This window comes from Piliocolobus tephrosceles, chromosome 13, assembly GCF_002776525.5.
Source record: "Piliocolobus tephrosceles isolate RC106 chromosome 13, ASM277652v3, whole genome shotgun sequence".
NCBI lineage: Eukaryota > Metazoa > Chordata > Mammalia > Primates > Cercopithecidae > Piliocolobus > Piliocolobus tephrosceles.
The window spans coordinates 78,507,257-78,524,711 of record NC_045446.1 but is presented as its reverse complement, the minus strand read 5'-3'; the positions used below and the strand labels follow the sequence as shown (position 1 = coordinate 78,524,711).

Here is a 17,455-nt window from a genome sequence, read left to right as displayed (position 1 = left end):
GGAAATTAACCACGTCTTGGAAGTTCAGAGATAGCTTCTGGTGCAAAGGGAATTTATGTATGTGAAAACAAGATGCTAACCAGGTAAAACTGAAATGAATTTTCAGGCAGAAAAAAATATCATAAGGAATGATACATGTCATATCTAAAGAATGTGTGTGTGTCTCAAAATACTTTTTCCAGTATAATATTCAGAGCACGTACACCACCATTTCACGGTCGCTTTTTCATCAAAGCCCCTATTATGGGAACTAACCTTTCCTAAATACTAAACATAATGGTGATCAACTGTAAAAGAAAGTGACTGTTTTGTTTAACAATAGAATTCCCAGGTCTCTAAGCACTTTTTAGGTTTCCCTAGATAAGTTCACTACATTACACACTCAACAGTACAATCTAAGGAAGTTTAATTTATGGCAAATGTAGTGTAACAAAGTACAGCTGAGAATTTGGGCTGCATACAATACCAATCTGCAACAATTCATCTTTATTTTCTTCTAAGAGTGTAGTGGTTTAAATCAAAAAGTATTGGAGTCAAACATGCCCATGTTCAAATTCACACTCCACCAATGACTCATTGTGCGACTTAAAGCATGGAAATTTTTATCTATGAGTGTCAGCTTTCTCTTCCATAAAATCGAGATAACAGTAGTAACTAGTTCATAAGATTATTAGAGCAATCTTATAGCATACAAATAGTTTAGTGCCCATTAACTGTTCAAGAATACTAACTACTATCACTCCACTGTTAATAAAGATTTAAAAGTATAGTAATGAAAAATGAATAGAGAGATAGATGGATTGATTTAAGAATGAATGAACAAGAAAATTTGGGGAAAGTTTTAACCTGTGTTTATTTATTTAAATTTATTGATTTATTTATTGAGACAGAGTCTCGCTCTGTCGCCCAGGCTGGAGTGCAGTGGCGCGGTCTCAGCTCACTGCACCTCCACCTCCCAAGTACAAGCAATTATCCAGCCTCAGCCTCCCAAGTGGCTGTGACTACAGGCGAGTGCCACCACGCCAGCTAATTTGTTGTATTTTTAGTAGAGACGGTGTTTCACCATATTAGGCCACCTCAACCTCCCAAAGTGCTGGGATTATAGGCGTGAGCCACTGTGCCCAGGCTAACATGTGTTTATTAAATGTCTTCTACATTTGAAAGTAAGATCCTTTTAAGTCAATGACTGTCTAGCCCAATGAATGGCAAAGAGTAGACAATTTTTATTTGTTGAACTAAGCTTACTGTTATAAATATCTCTTTTAACTTCACTTAGATTAGCTTATTAGCCCTTCTGATTCTAAATGAATAAATTATAGAAGTTTAATGGTGACTTGGAAATCCCAGAAAGCCATGAGCCGTGACAATACTAAATGGCACCCGCCATTTGTTTTTTTATCTTATCATTGTCCCTGATAAAAAAGTTTTCTAGTTTCACTGATCACTTCATTATATACTTTTGATATTTTCCTCCACTGGCAAAATTAAAAATAAAAAAATTAACCTTCCCAAAAAGAATCTAGCATCTATTGCCACTGATATTTTTACATTTATGTGTTTTAAATAAAATGAAGGCTATCGTGTTGGAGTGCTCCAGAGCTCAGTCTTGATCCTCTTTTCTGTCTACACTTGCTTCATTGGTGATCACATCCAGTTTTATTCATGCCATTAAATATCATCTATACAATAAACATTTTGATATATGTTTATTTGATGTATATGTTAAGTATCTTGTCCAGATCTCTCACCTAATCTCCAGACTTAAATATTCCGTTGCCTACTTGACATATTGATTTGAATATCTAATAAATATCTTAAATTCTACACTTCCATCACTGAAATCCAGGTCTTTACCTTCTTGATCTCCCAGGCTGCTTTATCCTTCCTATTACATTTCATCTGATGATAAACACATCCTTTCATTAGGTAAGACCAATAACTTTGGAGTTAATCTGCTGACGTCTTGCAAATCCTTTAGTCAGCAAAGAAATCCCATTGGCTCCTCCTTCATATCGCAAATTCCACCACTTATCACTACCTCCAGTAAAAGTGCCTAACAATCATCATTAATCATCTTCCTGCTGAAATAACCTCCTAACTTTTCTCCTTGATTCTACCTTTGCCCCTACTTACAGTCTCTCCTCTACATTCCAGGCAGAGATAATCATTTTAGAAAATAAGCCAGGTCATGTTACTCCATTGTATAAGAATCTACACTGATTTCCCATTTCATTCAAAGTTAAAGCCAAAGTACTTACAAATTTCTGTTTTGTATGACCTGGTCCTTTGTTATGTGTCTGACCTACTTTTCCCTTCACTTCATCTGGTTCTTCCTCCCAATACATTGGTCCTTTTGTTCCTCCATTAAAAGGTCAGAAAGGCTCTAATCCCAGGATAATTTCCCTAGCAGTTATCTGCCTAGAAGATATCTTCACTGCAGATAACCATATGACTATTACTCTTTCCTTCCTCAAGTCCTTGGTCAAATGTCTACCCTAAGCAACCTGTTTAATACTACAAACACCCCTCATATCCAGTTCTACCTCTTCTTTTCTCTACCTTCTATATCACCTCATACTTTTTTTTTTTTTTTTTTTTTTTTTGAGACGGAGTCTTGCTCTGTCGCCCGGGCTGGAGTGCAGTGGCTGGATCTCAGCTCACTGCAAGCTCTGCCTCCCAGGTTTATGCCATTCTCCTGCCTCAGCCTCCGGAGTAGCTGGGACTACAGGCGCCCGCCACCTCGCCCAGCTAGTTTTTTGTATTTTTAGTAGAGACAGGGTTTCACCGTGTTAGCCAGGATGGTCTCGATCTCCTGACCTCATGATCCACCCGTCTCGGCCTCCCAAAGTGCTGGGATTACAGGCTTGAGCCACCGCGCCCGGCTCTATTTTATATTGTTTATGTATTAATGTATTTTTGCTGATCATATACTGTTGATCCTTCAGCTAGGATATAAACCAAAATACAGTAACTTTTATATATTTTCCTCATTTGAGAATACAAAGCTCCTAGAACATAGTAGATATTCAATGAATATTCACTAAAGAAATGAATACAGGATGGAAGAAAGGAAAGAAATCCCCCATGTATTGAGTACGTGTCACCTATCAGTATAGGAAGTTTGTGTTCTATCACGTAATCCTCCTGACACCTCAAAAAGGTTAGGATCCCTACTAGCTACCCATAAAAATTAAAATAGTAAAAATAAACTTTAAAAAAGGTTGGAATCATGATTTCCATTTTACAGAAGACTGAGTTTGAAAAAAGAAAATATCCGTGCTCATGATCACTCACTAAGTCGCAGAGTAAGGCTCAGACCCTGTTCCATCTTTCTGTAAAACTAGTACTTTTTCCTTGAGATGCTGCTGCAGGAAATATGAAAGTGACTGTGAATCACTGGATTCTTTCTAACAGGATCTCTAAATTGCAGTGAAAAATCGTGTGCACTGTTTTTGTTTTCAAACAATAAGCTTGATAAAGTTGTTTCAGTTAACACTAAAAACAACAATGCTGTATTTTGGTTCTTTTAAAATGAGACGCCAGGGCTTACACATTGATAAATTCTAAAATGCCTTCTTACTCTTCCAATTTGTCAATGTTCATTAACTTCTAATAATTAATAATTTTTTTTCCTACAAGATGAGTCAAAAAGACAGTGTATTTAAACTTGTAAACGCCACTGACTAAAGAAGAAAAAAAGTGCTGAAAGCCCCTCTCTTAATGGAACTTACCAAAACAGGTCCCAGAAAAGAACATAAACCAGTTTTCATCTTGCCAGAAACCACTCAGTGAAAAATGTTCACCATGTTCTTCTTTACAATGATAAATTTGTGGTCTGACCAAAACAATGGTATTGTCAAAAACCATTCTGATATGGCCAGACTGAAGACAATAATGTGGTTTCATTGATTTCAGTTTTTGGTCAATGTAGCTTACCCAAAATAAATTATCACATTTTCCCCTTAGAACATAAAACATTATGATACAGTGCTAACTACTGCATTATCTAACCTACTTGGAAAAATGCTTCATAAAGCATTGATATATTATATGAGTAAAATGAAGCAGATAAATTCCTCCTATCTTGACACCTCTTAAAAATCACATTAATTGAAGTGATGAAAAATTCAAAGCAATATGGGCTGCCTTGTACTTACAATTTAAGACAATATAATACCATTTACTTGGGGCAATATATACCTAAATAAGCTAGAAAGATAAAATAGCCTGGCTTTTCCCCAGAATAATATAGGATAATCTAATAAAACAGATAGGCACTTTAGCAGATGCTGAGTCACACCGTTTTGTGTATACACTTCCCCGTTTCCTCTTTCTCTCACTTCATAATTATTATGCCATTGTTCAAGTTATTTTATATGGCCCTCACACTAATCCTTGAGATGTAGGCAGATAGGTATTGTCACTTCCCTCCTAGAGCTTTTGCTGATTTCCCATCTGAACTATCAGCAACAATTCCTAAAGACATTGTAATTCTCTTGTGATACATTACTATGCTGTAGCATTTTTTCCTCTGCATATCTGATTTTTGATTTTGGCTGTTTCCTTTACATTTCTTCTGCTTTTCTCTATGTCTGTGTTTCTCTTTCTATGGTTCCTTTCAAATGCTCTTTAGTTCCAATGGAAAATAGTTTCCTTAACTGAAAATAGATGAAATAATGGTCCCTATCTCATGAGAACCTTGTAAGTATTAAAGAAGGTAATAAGAATAAAGTGTTCAACACAATGCCTGGCAGAGTAAAGTCACAGAGCCTGAGCATTTGGTATATACATTATTTAAAAGGAACAAACAATTACCTTTCTATCACCATAGTGTGGACCAAGTGCTATGAATGGTGTAGGTGCTCAAGAGAGAAATGTAGCTGTGCTGTGTGAACAATGTTCGATCTCTTTAATGGGTGGGATGAGGCATTAATCTTTCACCTTGTACACTTTTCTTACATGTGTGCACTTTGTCCCCATATTTTCTTTCTGTAATAAACATGAGCATTTGAGTTAGTTAAATGGATGCCCATAGCTCAATTGGAGAATACTTACAATATTATGATACTGAAAATTTAGGAACAAATAGGCTTGGGAAGAGAAAGGGGAGTTAAAATCTGTGGCAGAATATGCATACAGTTTTGCAGACTTCCTTAGGAAAGGTAATGTAATTTAAGATCTTAGAACAGTCCTGGTATGCCTCAAAGGAAAAGAAAATCAAGGGTATATGGGAACACAGAAGGAATATAGTGGGGCCTGGAGAGTGGTTGCAAAATCCTGAATCATAAAATCAGAAAGCTATTGAACATTTGGATGGAAGACCAGCTACAGGAGGAAAGTGCTTTTTAGTATGCAGCTTATTTGCAAAATAAGCAATTTTATGAGTCTGACTGAAACTGCAGGAAAGGGATCTTGACAAGGGTCTGGCAAGCTAGCAAAGGTAAATAGAAATGAATCGTAAAACCCAAATTATAGCTCCTATTATGTGTGTAAAATTCCACTGATACTCTATAGGTTTTAAAATGATGAGTTTAATATTTTATTTCAATACAATACAAAAACAACTTTAAGCATTTTATAAATTTATTTCTAAGAAATCGCTTCACTGACCTTTTTCAGGTCATTGGTCTTTAATTTCTCATCTGTGAATTCTTCTACAAGGGTTTCTCCAGATTAAAACCCTAATTATAGATAAGAGAAGTCTGTGTTATTTTCATTTCATGTATGAAAAAATTGAGACACAGAGTAAAAGGCTCGTATTAATAGGAAATATTTGTGTGCAAGCTGAAAATGAAGCGCATGTCTCCTTATTCTTTACTTGCCCTCTTCTTTGTTAATCATGTGTTCATTCATTCAACTTATTTCACTGCCTATTGTGTGCCAGGTACTAGGACTAGCACTAGAAATACAACAATAAGCAAAGAAACAGTCTCCTGCTCTCAAATTGCTCAATCTACCATGTCAAAGAGACAATACTAATACACAATTAGTATGAATGCAAGTGCTATGACGGGTACAGGCCCAGGGAGCTGTTTGACCACATGAAAGGAACCTGTCAGTCAGGCTCAGGGAATCAGAAAAGTCGTAATTATTAAAGAGAATCTGGAACATAGAAGAATAAGGAGAAGTTAGCTAGTGAAAAGGGACAGGAGAAAAGTAGAAAGAGAGAGAATTGTTCCAGTTAGCACACTTTATTATTTAAATTCACATGCTGTGTTTTTCCATTCTTATTCATGTGCTGTATGACCGGAAGTCATATTTTTCGAAGCTATTCCCTACAAATGTGCATCTGTGATCACATTTCCCTTTAGTACTCTGCAGTACTATTAAATCATTCTTTATGTCTTAATTATAAAAGAAATCTTTGCACACAATTTCAAATTCCCCTATAAAATATAACCAATAAAAAAATAAATAAAAACTATAACTCTGAATTTTCAGCTCTGTGAAGGAATTCAATTAAGGGAATCTAAAACGAGATGTATAATAAACCTTGAAGGATGAGGAATAGGCTAGGTCCAGTGACAAATGGATGGCTATGAGTCTACTCTGTAGCAAAGTTGGGAATGTCCCATGAATGATCATTCACAACATTTTCTATGCTTAGAAAACTTTCGGAACCCAAGAAAAACAACTGATCAGTCAATGTCTCTGGCCAGCAACTCTCAGGACACATAGCCCAGAATGAAAATCTTGCTGAAGGGTTTGAACCAATGAGATTTCTCAAGAGGAAGAATGGATTTATGTTAAGATAAAGCTATCAAATATTTATGCCACCATTAGCCCCACCTTGCCCATGCAGACATTGTTAATTAATCATGATTCTCTTTCCTACTGAATAGACTCAGGACTTCTTTCAGAGGAGTAATTGACCAAGTTGCCTCCCCTGATGTAGCAAAGATAAAATAAACAAATTAACTAAATAAGTTAGTAGATAAACACAGAGTTTTAATCTCAGTCCCAGAAAGTTAACATATGTAATTAAACTTCATATTGCCCCCTCTGAAGGATATAAATAATGATATTTACCTCATTTTTTATAGTGAAGATTACATAAAATTTCTGGGATAGCACCTGACACATAGTAAGCATTCAATAAATGTTAGTCTCTTTCGTTTTTTTTTTTTTTTTTTTTTTTTTTTTTGATACTAACATAAAGAGGAATATGGCAGCTTCCTATTGGGGCAGTTACCAATAAAACTTGCCTAACACCTTTGATAAAGACTACATTTTTATTGGAGAAAGCGATCATGCCATGTTTTGTTTCATGCTAAGGTAATGGTAAAAACCAATCAACTATAGAATATGCCTTCCTTGAAGAAAACTTGGGAACTTTTCTATTTTTTTTTCTATCCTAAACCAAAAAAAGAAAGAAAGAAAAACGAAAGTTATGATTAACAACCTTCTTAAGAAAAGTACATCTATCTAACCTTAATAGTTGGATGGCACTTTTTAAAGAATGACTTTACTGGTTACTGTCTCATTCTTTCCTCTATACATACTTCCCAGATATAATGAATTACTCAAAATTTAGATTAATCAATCAGTCATTAAAAATGTCCCAAATGACTAGTCAGCATGAGGAATATTTCTTTTTCTCTGAGATGGAGTCTCACTCTGTCACCCAGGCTGGAGTGCAGTGGTGCGATCTCGACTCACTGCAACCTCCATCTCCTGGGTTCAAGTGATTCTCCTGCCTCAATCTCCCAAGAAGCCGGGACTATAGGCACCTGCCACCATGCCCAGCTAATTTTTGTATTTTTAGTAGAGACGGAGTTTCACCATATTGGCCAGGCTTGTCTTGAACTTCTGACCTTGTGATCCGCCCGCCTCAGCCTCCCAAGGTGCTGGGATTACAGGTGTGAGCCACCGCACCTGCCCACAAGGAATACTTCTAACGTGAAACATGTCACATCCCTAGGCGGAAGTAAGTTTTTGAGCTGCTTATCTAGTTTTGCCCTCTTTGGGTTCCAGAAACTAGACTCAAATTCAGGTGTAGTGAACTGATTTTAGACTTCTGTCTAAAACAGTACATAATAGTTCTGTGACTTGGGACTTCTAAAGGCAACACAAATGTTTTTTGAGAATGACTTATCCATGCCCTAGAATTAGAATTCTATATTTAATTGTATAGAAAATATATTAATTTATAGATTGCTGTATTAACCACATGAGTGAGACACTATGCTCAGTGAGGACCCATTTGTGTGCAAAAGAGACAAACTCCCTATCATCAGGGTGCTTCTAGTCAAATAGAGAAGACAGACTTTAATGTTATAATCAGTCAAACTCCCCCTACCACAAAATGGATTATAAATACACTAAGTGCTACAGAGAGAAATGAATTTCCTCAATGTCTCACATCACACACAGACACCCATCACTTCAAATTCTCTGAATTATGGAAGTGATGAAAAACCTTAGCTCAGGCTAAGTAAAGAAAAACTATTAAAGGATCAGGGATATGAACACTACAGAAAGAATTCTGATTCTGTATCACCCTGCGATCCCAGTTCAACATCCATGAGATCCAAATCCAGAGAGGTAAAGAAAGAAAGGTAAAAAGATGACTTATTGGTTAAATAGATGGAAAGCAAGCATGATGTTGTTAGTTACCAGTTAACACCTTGTGCTCTGGGCAGATCTGTGCTCACATATCAAAGGGGAAACCCACAACAGCCCCTTGTCAGTTCTGTATCCCCATATTAGTTCTAATAGATCCGTTTTTTATAATCTATCTTATATCTTCCCTTTCATTGTATGCCTGAAATGACCTAATCAGCAGCTGAGGGCACATACATCTTATTCTCAGAGATTCTAAGTAGCAATTTCCTTTATCCAAAATATACAGGAATGTAGGAGCTTAGTAAGGAGCTCCTGTTGAGCCCAACTTACAGAACATCAGGAATCTCTCCCTGAAGAGACACTGGGAACAGGGTTTGAAAAATGCAGCAGTCTAGAAACTAGTAACTACAGGAATATTAATACTGCAAAACTAACAACCAAACACTAAGCATGAGTATCAGCTGTGAATGAGCAGTCACATCATTTTTAGGGTCCAGAAAATCAGTAGATCATCCATTCTGCTATTAGACTTATGGGAAACACATTAGTGAAGTAATAGAATGAATGTGGACAATATAGTTTTGGCAGCTCACTTTCCCTCTTTAAAAAAAGAAAAACTTGTATTTTCAATGTATGTCAGTTCATGCTATAAAACAATGGATTATACAAGAGAACCACAGAGTTATGAATCAAGTATAAAAGGGAAGAAAAATGAAAAGTGAATAGCTACCTAAATAGATGTTATCAGAAAATGGACTGCAGTTTTCCAATCCATGTTTCATCTGCATTTCTAGAAAATAATATAATATTGTGCATTTTCTGAGAACCAGAGAAACTGCAATATGCTTGTTAGGAAGGAATTTCACTCACATGATCAAGATTATTTAATTCAAAATATAATAATATATGCTAAATTGATTAAACTCATAATAAAACTATACATTATATGCACTTTAGACTCTTAGGTATCCTCTAGACACACTTCCAGTAACTTGCCATTACAGTAAGGTTGAAACAAGGATAAAAAATAAAACCATTGATGGAAAAAATGCCCAGTGATTAGAAGAAAATAAGGAAGTTAGGAACAATAACTACACAGATATTTGTACAACAGTGCACATAGTAGGGGTAGTTATCACTGAGAATTTAAATTTATATCATAATAAGGTTAGCATTATTCCAAGATTCTGAGATTTGGCAGACTTTGTTTCATGTTAGTATAACATTCCTTATGCAAAACAAATAAATCTAATACTAGTGAAGGGAAAAAAAACATATAATTATCTAATGTCAGAAGAGATACCTGCGAACCTGAAACTTGAAGCTTTGTGCAAGCTATTTGGGTAAGAATTTTAAAAAGTAAAACAGAACTGATATTGTTAGAGGGGACTGTGGTGGGCCATCCACTTAACACTTTCCTTTGGCTTCTGATACACTTCCTTCCTTCTGTCTAATGTTACATCTTCCCTGACATATTATCTCCCTCTCTCATTCCTTAGTATTGGTGTTACACCAGACTGCTAGGCTCTGGTCTCATCCACATCTAAGAATTTCCTCATTGATTGTGTTTATTTCCACGTCTCTTATTTTCAGCTTCTATAAACAGATATTCCTAAAGCCGTAACTTCCACATTGATAGATTTTCAAAGCTCACTAGGTCAGACTCCCATGAAATGTGACCCTTTGCTTCCTAAGCCCTCATCTTAGCTAACAGCACTGCTATCAGCTACAAAGACTTTCTTCTTGATTCTTCTATCGTCTTCATAATTTCTTTCAATTCCAGTTCTTAAATGTCTTTACCAACTAATTGTTTTCTCTAGTACAGTGACTTAGTTTTTGTCTTTATCATCTGTCTCCTTGTGATAGTCTTCTGACTGATTTCTTCATTTACAGTCTCCGCTTGCCATCACAGCTTCCTGCCTTTTCAATCTATCTCCCCACCGCCACCACCAGTCCTGCCCTTGAGACGATATATTTTACAAAAAGCCTTAAGTAAGGTTAGGATGATTACGTCTTGGAGTTATCATATAAAGCATTTGCACAATGGGTAAGAATTTGGCTTGATAATCTCTAAGGTTGAATTGCAAACCAAGCACCAAAGACTAATAGAGCATCACTGAAGTCGCTTATTCAAAATAAGATTCCTTTGCCCCACCACAATGTACTGACTCAAAATCTTCTGAGTTTAGACTCATGAGTTATAGTTTTGTAGGCTTCCCAAGTGATTGTGATACACATCTATTGTTTGGAAACTCTTAAGATCTTATTCAATCCTAAGATTCAGTGATTATAACCCTTTAATCAGAGTTCAATTTGCTATTCTTAGAGAATAGTTACAACAGTATTTTTTGCAATGGCGGCATCAAACTAAATGTAAGACTTTCTAAATGGTTTACATTAAATAAAAGAAACATTCATTTAAATATATAAATTCTGATAAATTTGTGAAAATAATTACATCACATTAGAGGCAAGCCTCATGTACATTTTTAACACATATATCTAACGAGTTTTCTTTAGTTTCCCTCAGATGTTAATAAGCTGAACATGAGAGTTCAAAAATATATCTGATAAAAATAGTAGTAAATGTTATTCTATGCAAAGTGTTTATAAATTAAACTGTTAATTACATTAAGAAATAATTAAGATTTAGCAGAACAGCAGGAAAAAATGGGGTAAAACTGAAGTGTTTAATTACTTTTTCCAGCTCATTCTTTTAGGTAATGAAAAGATTCCTGCCCTATATACAAACATAACATTTCTTATATAAGTAAATTGCTATAGACATTAGTAGCTTATGACCTAGCAGTAGAAACAGACCTTTATATATTTAATAAATTTTATTGTTAAATCATTGCTATAAATGAACTATTATGAAATAATAAAGATAGGAATGGGATAGACACGGTGGTTCATGCCCGTAATCCCAGCACTTTGAGAGGCTGAGGCAGGTGGATCACTCGAAGCAAGGAGTTCGACCAGCCTGGCCAACATGGTGAAACCCCATCTCTACTAAAAATACAAAAAAATTAGCTGGGCGTGCCTATGATCCCAGCTACTCAGGCGGCTGAGGCACAAGAATCGCTTGAACTCAGGAGGCAGAGGTTGCAGTGAGCCGAGATCACACCACTGCACTCTAGCCTGGGCGACAAAGCGAGGCTATGTCTCAAAAAAAAAAAATATATATATATATATATATGATTAATATTTTCTTTTGTAAAACAGTCTCTCCAAGGAGCAAACTTGTAAATATAAGCCTAAACTCTATGGCATACTAAAGTATCAGAGGTTGAATTCCAACTGTATAGGAAGCACATGGGAATGTAGATGACTAGAAATATGGATATAGGTATATTAATTAGCAATGAGATATGTATTTTTATACTTAATGAGGTCATATAACACAAATGTTTTGCATTTAGTTGTATTTAGTCTGAGCTATCCACAATTTTTTAAAATTTAAAACCCTTTCTTTCGATATTAAATACACAATTATTTAGAGTAAGAATACATTTTCCCATAGAAACATTTTGCAAAATGTGCTGAGAATCCCAGACTAGCTCATAACTCCTATTAAACCCATTATGACTTTATTTATAGTACTAATAGTACTATCTGAAATGCGACATCTTAAAGCAAAACAGCAGCAGCGCAGAAATAAGGGGAAGAAGAATTCCCTTCCCTTCCATTTCCCCTTCCCCTTCCCCTCCCTTTCCCCTTCCCTTCTCCTTCCTTTCTCCTTCCCCTTCATTCCCTTTCCCCTTCCCCTTCCACTTCTCTTTCCCTTCCTTCTTCCCTTCCCTTACCTTTCTTCAACGAAGCTACCCTTAGGCATATTTTGAAAGAACTACATGCTTCCTTGCTGTCATTACCTGTTGTTGCCTCCCCTACCTCCCAGTAACCATTGATATTCAAAGCCACTGACTGCAACACCCTTGATCATGGGATAGGACAAGTTAATAGGAAACTTTACTCCTTATCAATAAGGATTTGGTTTCCCTACATAGATCAATAAAAAAAAATACATAAAGGAAGCTTAAACAAAGAAGATGTGGATATACATAGTCCACAGGTAGTGGGGGGTTCCTGGTTCTCAGGGAGTGGAGCCCCAACTATTTTTCTCTTCCAAACCCAGAACACATGTTCTGTCCTTCAAGTTATCTTAAAGTCCAAAACAACTGCTGGAGTTCTAGCCATCAGGTTTATATGCCAGACAGCAGAAGAAGAAAGTAAATAAGGGAAAAACGTTACTTTCTACCATGAGTCACTTTACTTTTAGGAATCCTCTGTTTACATGTTATTGGTTAAAACCTACTACTCATATGCCACATTTCACAGCAATGGTTGATGAAAAATGTAGTATTGTAACTGATGCCTTTACCATTGCAAATGAAATTAGAGGTCTATTGCTGAGAATGAAGGGAAGAATATATATTGACATGAAATTAGTCATTTCCGCTATATTTCTCAAATGTCCAATTCTCCAGATTACTTGCCTCCTTTCCTAGTTACTCAGTGAAGCTATCTCAATTCTATTTTCTTTAAAAGTCGAACTGACAACAATGATCCTCCTAGAACAATGGTTCTCAACTGTAGTTGCACATTAGAAGCACTTACAGTATTATTAAAAAATCCTGACGCCCAGGTAACACTCAGACAAATTAAGTCAGAAGCTCAACCGATGGGACACCCAGGTCTCAGGATTTTATATGTGTGTGTGTCTGTGTGTGTGTATGTGTGTGTGTCTGTGTGTGTGTGTGTGTGTGTGTGTGTGTATTCTTGGTGATTCTAGTGTATAGCCAACTTCGAGAACCACTGTCCTAAAAAATTGTAAAGGACAGATAATCCAAATGATGCTATATTCTATCGCTGTTTTTCTGCTATATAACCAAGAAATAATTTAAAAACTGCATGTCATAAATAAGGAATGATTTTGAGAGTGGTGTACTTCCCTTGCCTGCCAATTGTTTGCCTTTGGGGTCAGTTTTCCCATAAAAATGAATATCTTCCTTTTTTTCAACAGAATCTTCTAAAACATCTAAACCACAAGATTCTCTGAAATTTCTTTACTAGTGTTGGTCATATTTCAGACCTTTTTCACTTTTCACACACTCCCACATCCATTCAAACACTCTATATGGCTCTAAAATAAGTCTCAAATGTGTCCACACCTTTATCTCATCCAAAACCCACATAGCAACCAAAGAAATGTTTAAAACAGACACACACACACACACACACACACACACACACACATCTGATCCTGTCGTTGCTCTACATAGATCCTCAGAATAACTTCCTACTGATCTAGGACTCTCTAAACTCCAAGATCCCCTTCCTGCCTACCTCCCAGCCTCATCTTAGGCCACTTGTTACACTGTCACACAATGGCTTCCTTTCATGCCTCTCTTCCTTACAGTTAACGTAGTATAACTGTAAGTTTGCCAAGCCCATGAAATTCCCAACTCCATCAAACCAACACATTTATTTGATAATTCCTATTGTAGGAGGTCTTTGCTGCTTCCAGAGACTGCTTAGAACCCATATTATACCTCTTCATGAACCTTATCACAGTTATAATTGTCTAAAAGGCCACTGATTTTTTTTTATGAGGGCAGGAAACATGTTCTTCATTATTTCGTTTCAGAACCTAGAATAGTTCCTATCACAGACCATGTATGTGTTCAGTAATATCATCATTAAAATTTTCTGAATGAATACATAAAACAGTGAGTAGCATGAGATTCTGATATTAGAAAGGTAGAGATGGGGAACAAACTGAAATGGTCATAAACAGTTGCTTGTAGCTTAGGGATATGTGACCCAAGTCAACATCTCTTCCTCCTTTACAATATGTGTTTGTGTCTCTGCAGGTTGTGATTTGATTCCAGTACAGTATCTTCGATGGGGTGACCCTGAACCCATTGCAGCTGTGGTGTTTGCCTGCCTTGGCCTCCTAGCCACCCTGTTTGTTACTGCAGTCTTCATCATTTACCGGGATACACCAGTAGTCAAGTCCTCAAGCAGGGAACTCTGCTACATTATCCTTGCTGGCATCTGCCTGGGCTACTTATGTACTTTCTGCCTCATTGCAAAGCCCAAACAGATTTACTGCTACCTTCAGAGAATTGGCATTGGTCTCTCCCCAGCCATGAGCTACTCAGCCCTTGTAACAAAGACCAACCGTATTGCAAGGATCCTGGCTGGCAGCAAGAAGAAGATCTGTACCAAAAAGCCGAGATTCATGAGTGCCTGTGCCCAGCTAGTGATTGCTTTCATTCTCATATGCATCCAGTTGGGCATCATTGTTGCCCTCTTTATAATGGAGCCTCCTGACATAATGCATGACTACCCAAGCATTCGAGAAGTCTACCTGATCTGTAACACCACTAACCTAGGAGTTGTCACTCCACTTGGATACAATGGATTGTTGATTTTGAGCTGTACCTTTTATGCATTCAAGACCAGAAATGTTCCAGCTAACTTCAACGAGGCCAAGTATATCGCCTTCACAATGTACACGACCTGCATTATATGGCTAGCTTTTGTACCAATCTACTTTGGCAGCAACTACAAAATCATCACCATGTGTTTCTCGGTCAGCCTCAGTGCCACAGTGGCCCTAGGCTGCATGTTTGTGCCGAAGGTGTACATCATCCTGGCCAAACCAGAGAGAAATGTGCGCAGCGCCTTCACCACATCTACTGTGGTACGCATGCATGTAGGGGATGGCAAGTCATCCTCCGCAGCCAGCAGATCCAGCAGCCTAGTCAACCTGTGGAAGAGAAGGGGCTCCTCTGGGGAAACCTTAAGGTAAAAGTTGTGGGGGCTTAGAGGGGCGCTGGCCCCTACAGCTGAAGCAGAGGCATGTGTTTCCTGGGTCTTTTAAATGGGAGAAATCTGAGTAAATGAAACCATGGGAGGCAGGGTGCCTTAGGGCATGGACCGTCTCATAAAATGGTATTTATGGGGTTAATGGGATGTGGGTCCAGTTACTTAGGCCAAGTCTAGAAACATGGAAGTCAAAATCTCTAATAAAGTAGAGTTACAGCATATGGGGAGTAAGGTTGAGAGGTGAGACAGAGCAGAGTTAGGTCACAAAGCCAAGGCAAGGGCCCTCGAGTTCTGAGGGGAAAGAGTTACATTGTGGGTTAAGTTCTAGCTCACCAGAACAGAGTAAAAATATATTACTAACAAAGATTATACTGAGAGCAGAATGCCAAGAACTCTACACATCGGACTGCACTTGCACGTGCCTTATTCACGTGCTTGAAACCTTATTCAAGCCAGAAGAGTGCTTAAATGTCCATCCAATAGAGGCACAAGAATGTAAGATTTATATTTTAGTTCTTAAAGGGCAAGATGAAGTCTTTGGGAGATGTCTAAGCAGCTGAAAAGGACAAAACAACTAAGTGACTTTGCGTATTAAAACAACCAGTTTCCCAATTCTTTTTTGCCTATAGTCTCATCTCACTCCAAGTTCAATATCACAGGTAGTAGTTATTCGAGCATTTCAATCTGAAAAGAATCTAGCGCCAAAAGTCAATGTTTTGCCCCCATGTTAGGAACTTCCTTATGTGATAAATGATCCCAAAGCACTTCAAAAGATAAGATCATGTTATCAGTGGCTTGGGAAAAATGTTGAAGTACCAAAAAGGCAACACCGATTGTTGATAATTGGGACTAAGGATCACCTCTATTTAAGAAGTACACATCAAAAGAGCTGGTCAAGACATCAGCCCTGCTAACTCTTCTGAAATTTAATAGTATTTCTAAAACCTAGGTAAATAAATGGAAGATACGTAGCTTTCAAATGGTAGCTACATATCTAAATAACATTGCTTGAACTATTCTCCTATACCATCACTTAGCCTGCATAAAGTCCTACTTTTCTGTCAGCCCTAAATCTTCAAAGCATGACTTGTTATGATGGTAAAGATACTGTGTCTGCTGAGGTTTGAAATAACTGAGAGGAGAGTTGAATTTTATCCACAAGGTCCAATTCGTTTACATTATTAACTTGTACCCTTACTTCTTTCAACTCTTTTCTACTTGCTTTACACTTCTCATCTCTTTCTATGTATATTGTACAAGACATTCAATTAAACCGTAATTCGTGTCTTCTTCTTCAATAAATCCTGGCGATGTCATGGTCTGCACATAGCAGGCCTTTCATATATCTAACCTGCTGGCCTATTTTCCAGCTGCCTTCCTGACTCCTCTACGAACTATTCTTTTTCTGAAATTTCTGCAAGATCAGCCTTTCCTTTCGGCTAAGAAAATTTATTTTTCAAACTTTTGTTTTATCAGCTTTTCTTCAAGTCCAATCTGTAAACAGAATCTTCCAGGAAAGACGAGTATATAAAACAAGCATATTGATGGAGGGAGGGAATTGTGAGTCTATGTCTGATCACCTAAAAACTCACTAGAGAAAGCTCCTTAGGGAGACAGCATGGGAGTGGTGGCAGAGAACACTGGCTGCCTAGTCAGATTGTTTTGGGTTTGAACAACAGCACTGCTACTTCGTCTCTCTGTACCTTATTTTTACCATCTGACAAACTGGATTGTAAAAAGTGAAGGAGATGATATGTATAAAGACTGGCAAATAGTAGGCACTTTATTGAAGGTAGTACAGTATAGTGCTAGAGAGCACCGGCAGCATCACTTACCAGGTGCAGAACCTTAGGCAAATTCACTTAACCTCTCTATGCCTTGATTTCTTCCTCTGAAAAATGGAGATAAAGAAATGCATACTTCGGCCGGGCGCGGTGGCTCAAGCCTGTAATTCCAGCACTTTGGGAGGCGGAGACGGGCGGATCACGAGGTCAGGAGATTGAGACCATCCTGGCTAACACTGTGAAACCCCGTCTCTACTAAAAAAAAAAAAAAA

General features: G+C 37.3%; 1 protein-coding gene and 1 long non-coding RNA gene across 3 annotated transcripts in view; one reads left to right on the top strand and one right to left on the bottom strand.

Moving 5' to 3' along the window:
- The window catches only part of LOC111540753, a 383,731-nt gene that overhangs the window by 223,393 nt on the left and 142,883 nt on the right, over positions 1-17,455 (bottom strand). The window lies entirely within an intron of this gene.
- The window catches only part of GRM5 (glutamate metabotropic receptor 5), a 585,040-nt gene that overhangs the window by 510,601 nt on the left and 56,984 nt on the right, over positions 1-17,455 (top strand). For both annotated transcript variants that reach the window (XM_023209216.1, XM_023209217.1), the window contains exon 8: positions 14,439-15,378. In XM_023209216.1, coding sequence (XP_023064984.1) covers positions 14,439-15,378 — 940 coding nt within the window. The remainder of the gene's footprint in view (positions 1-14,438; positions 15,379-17,455) is intronic.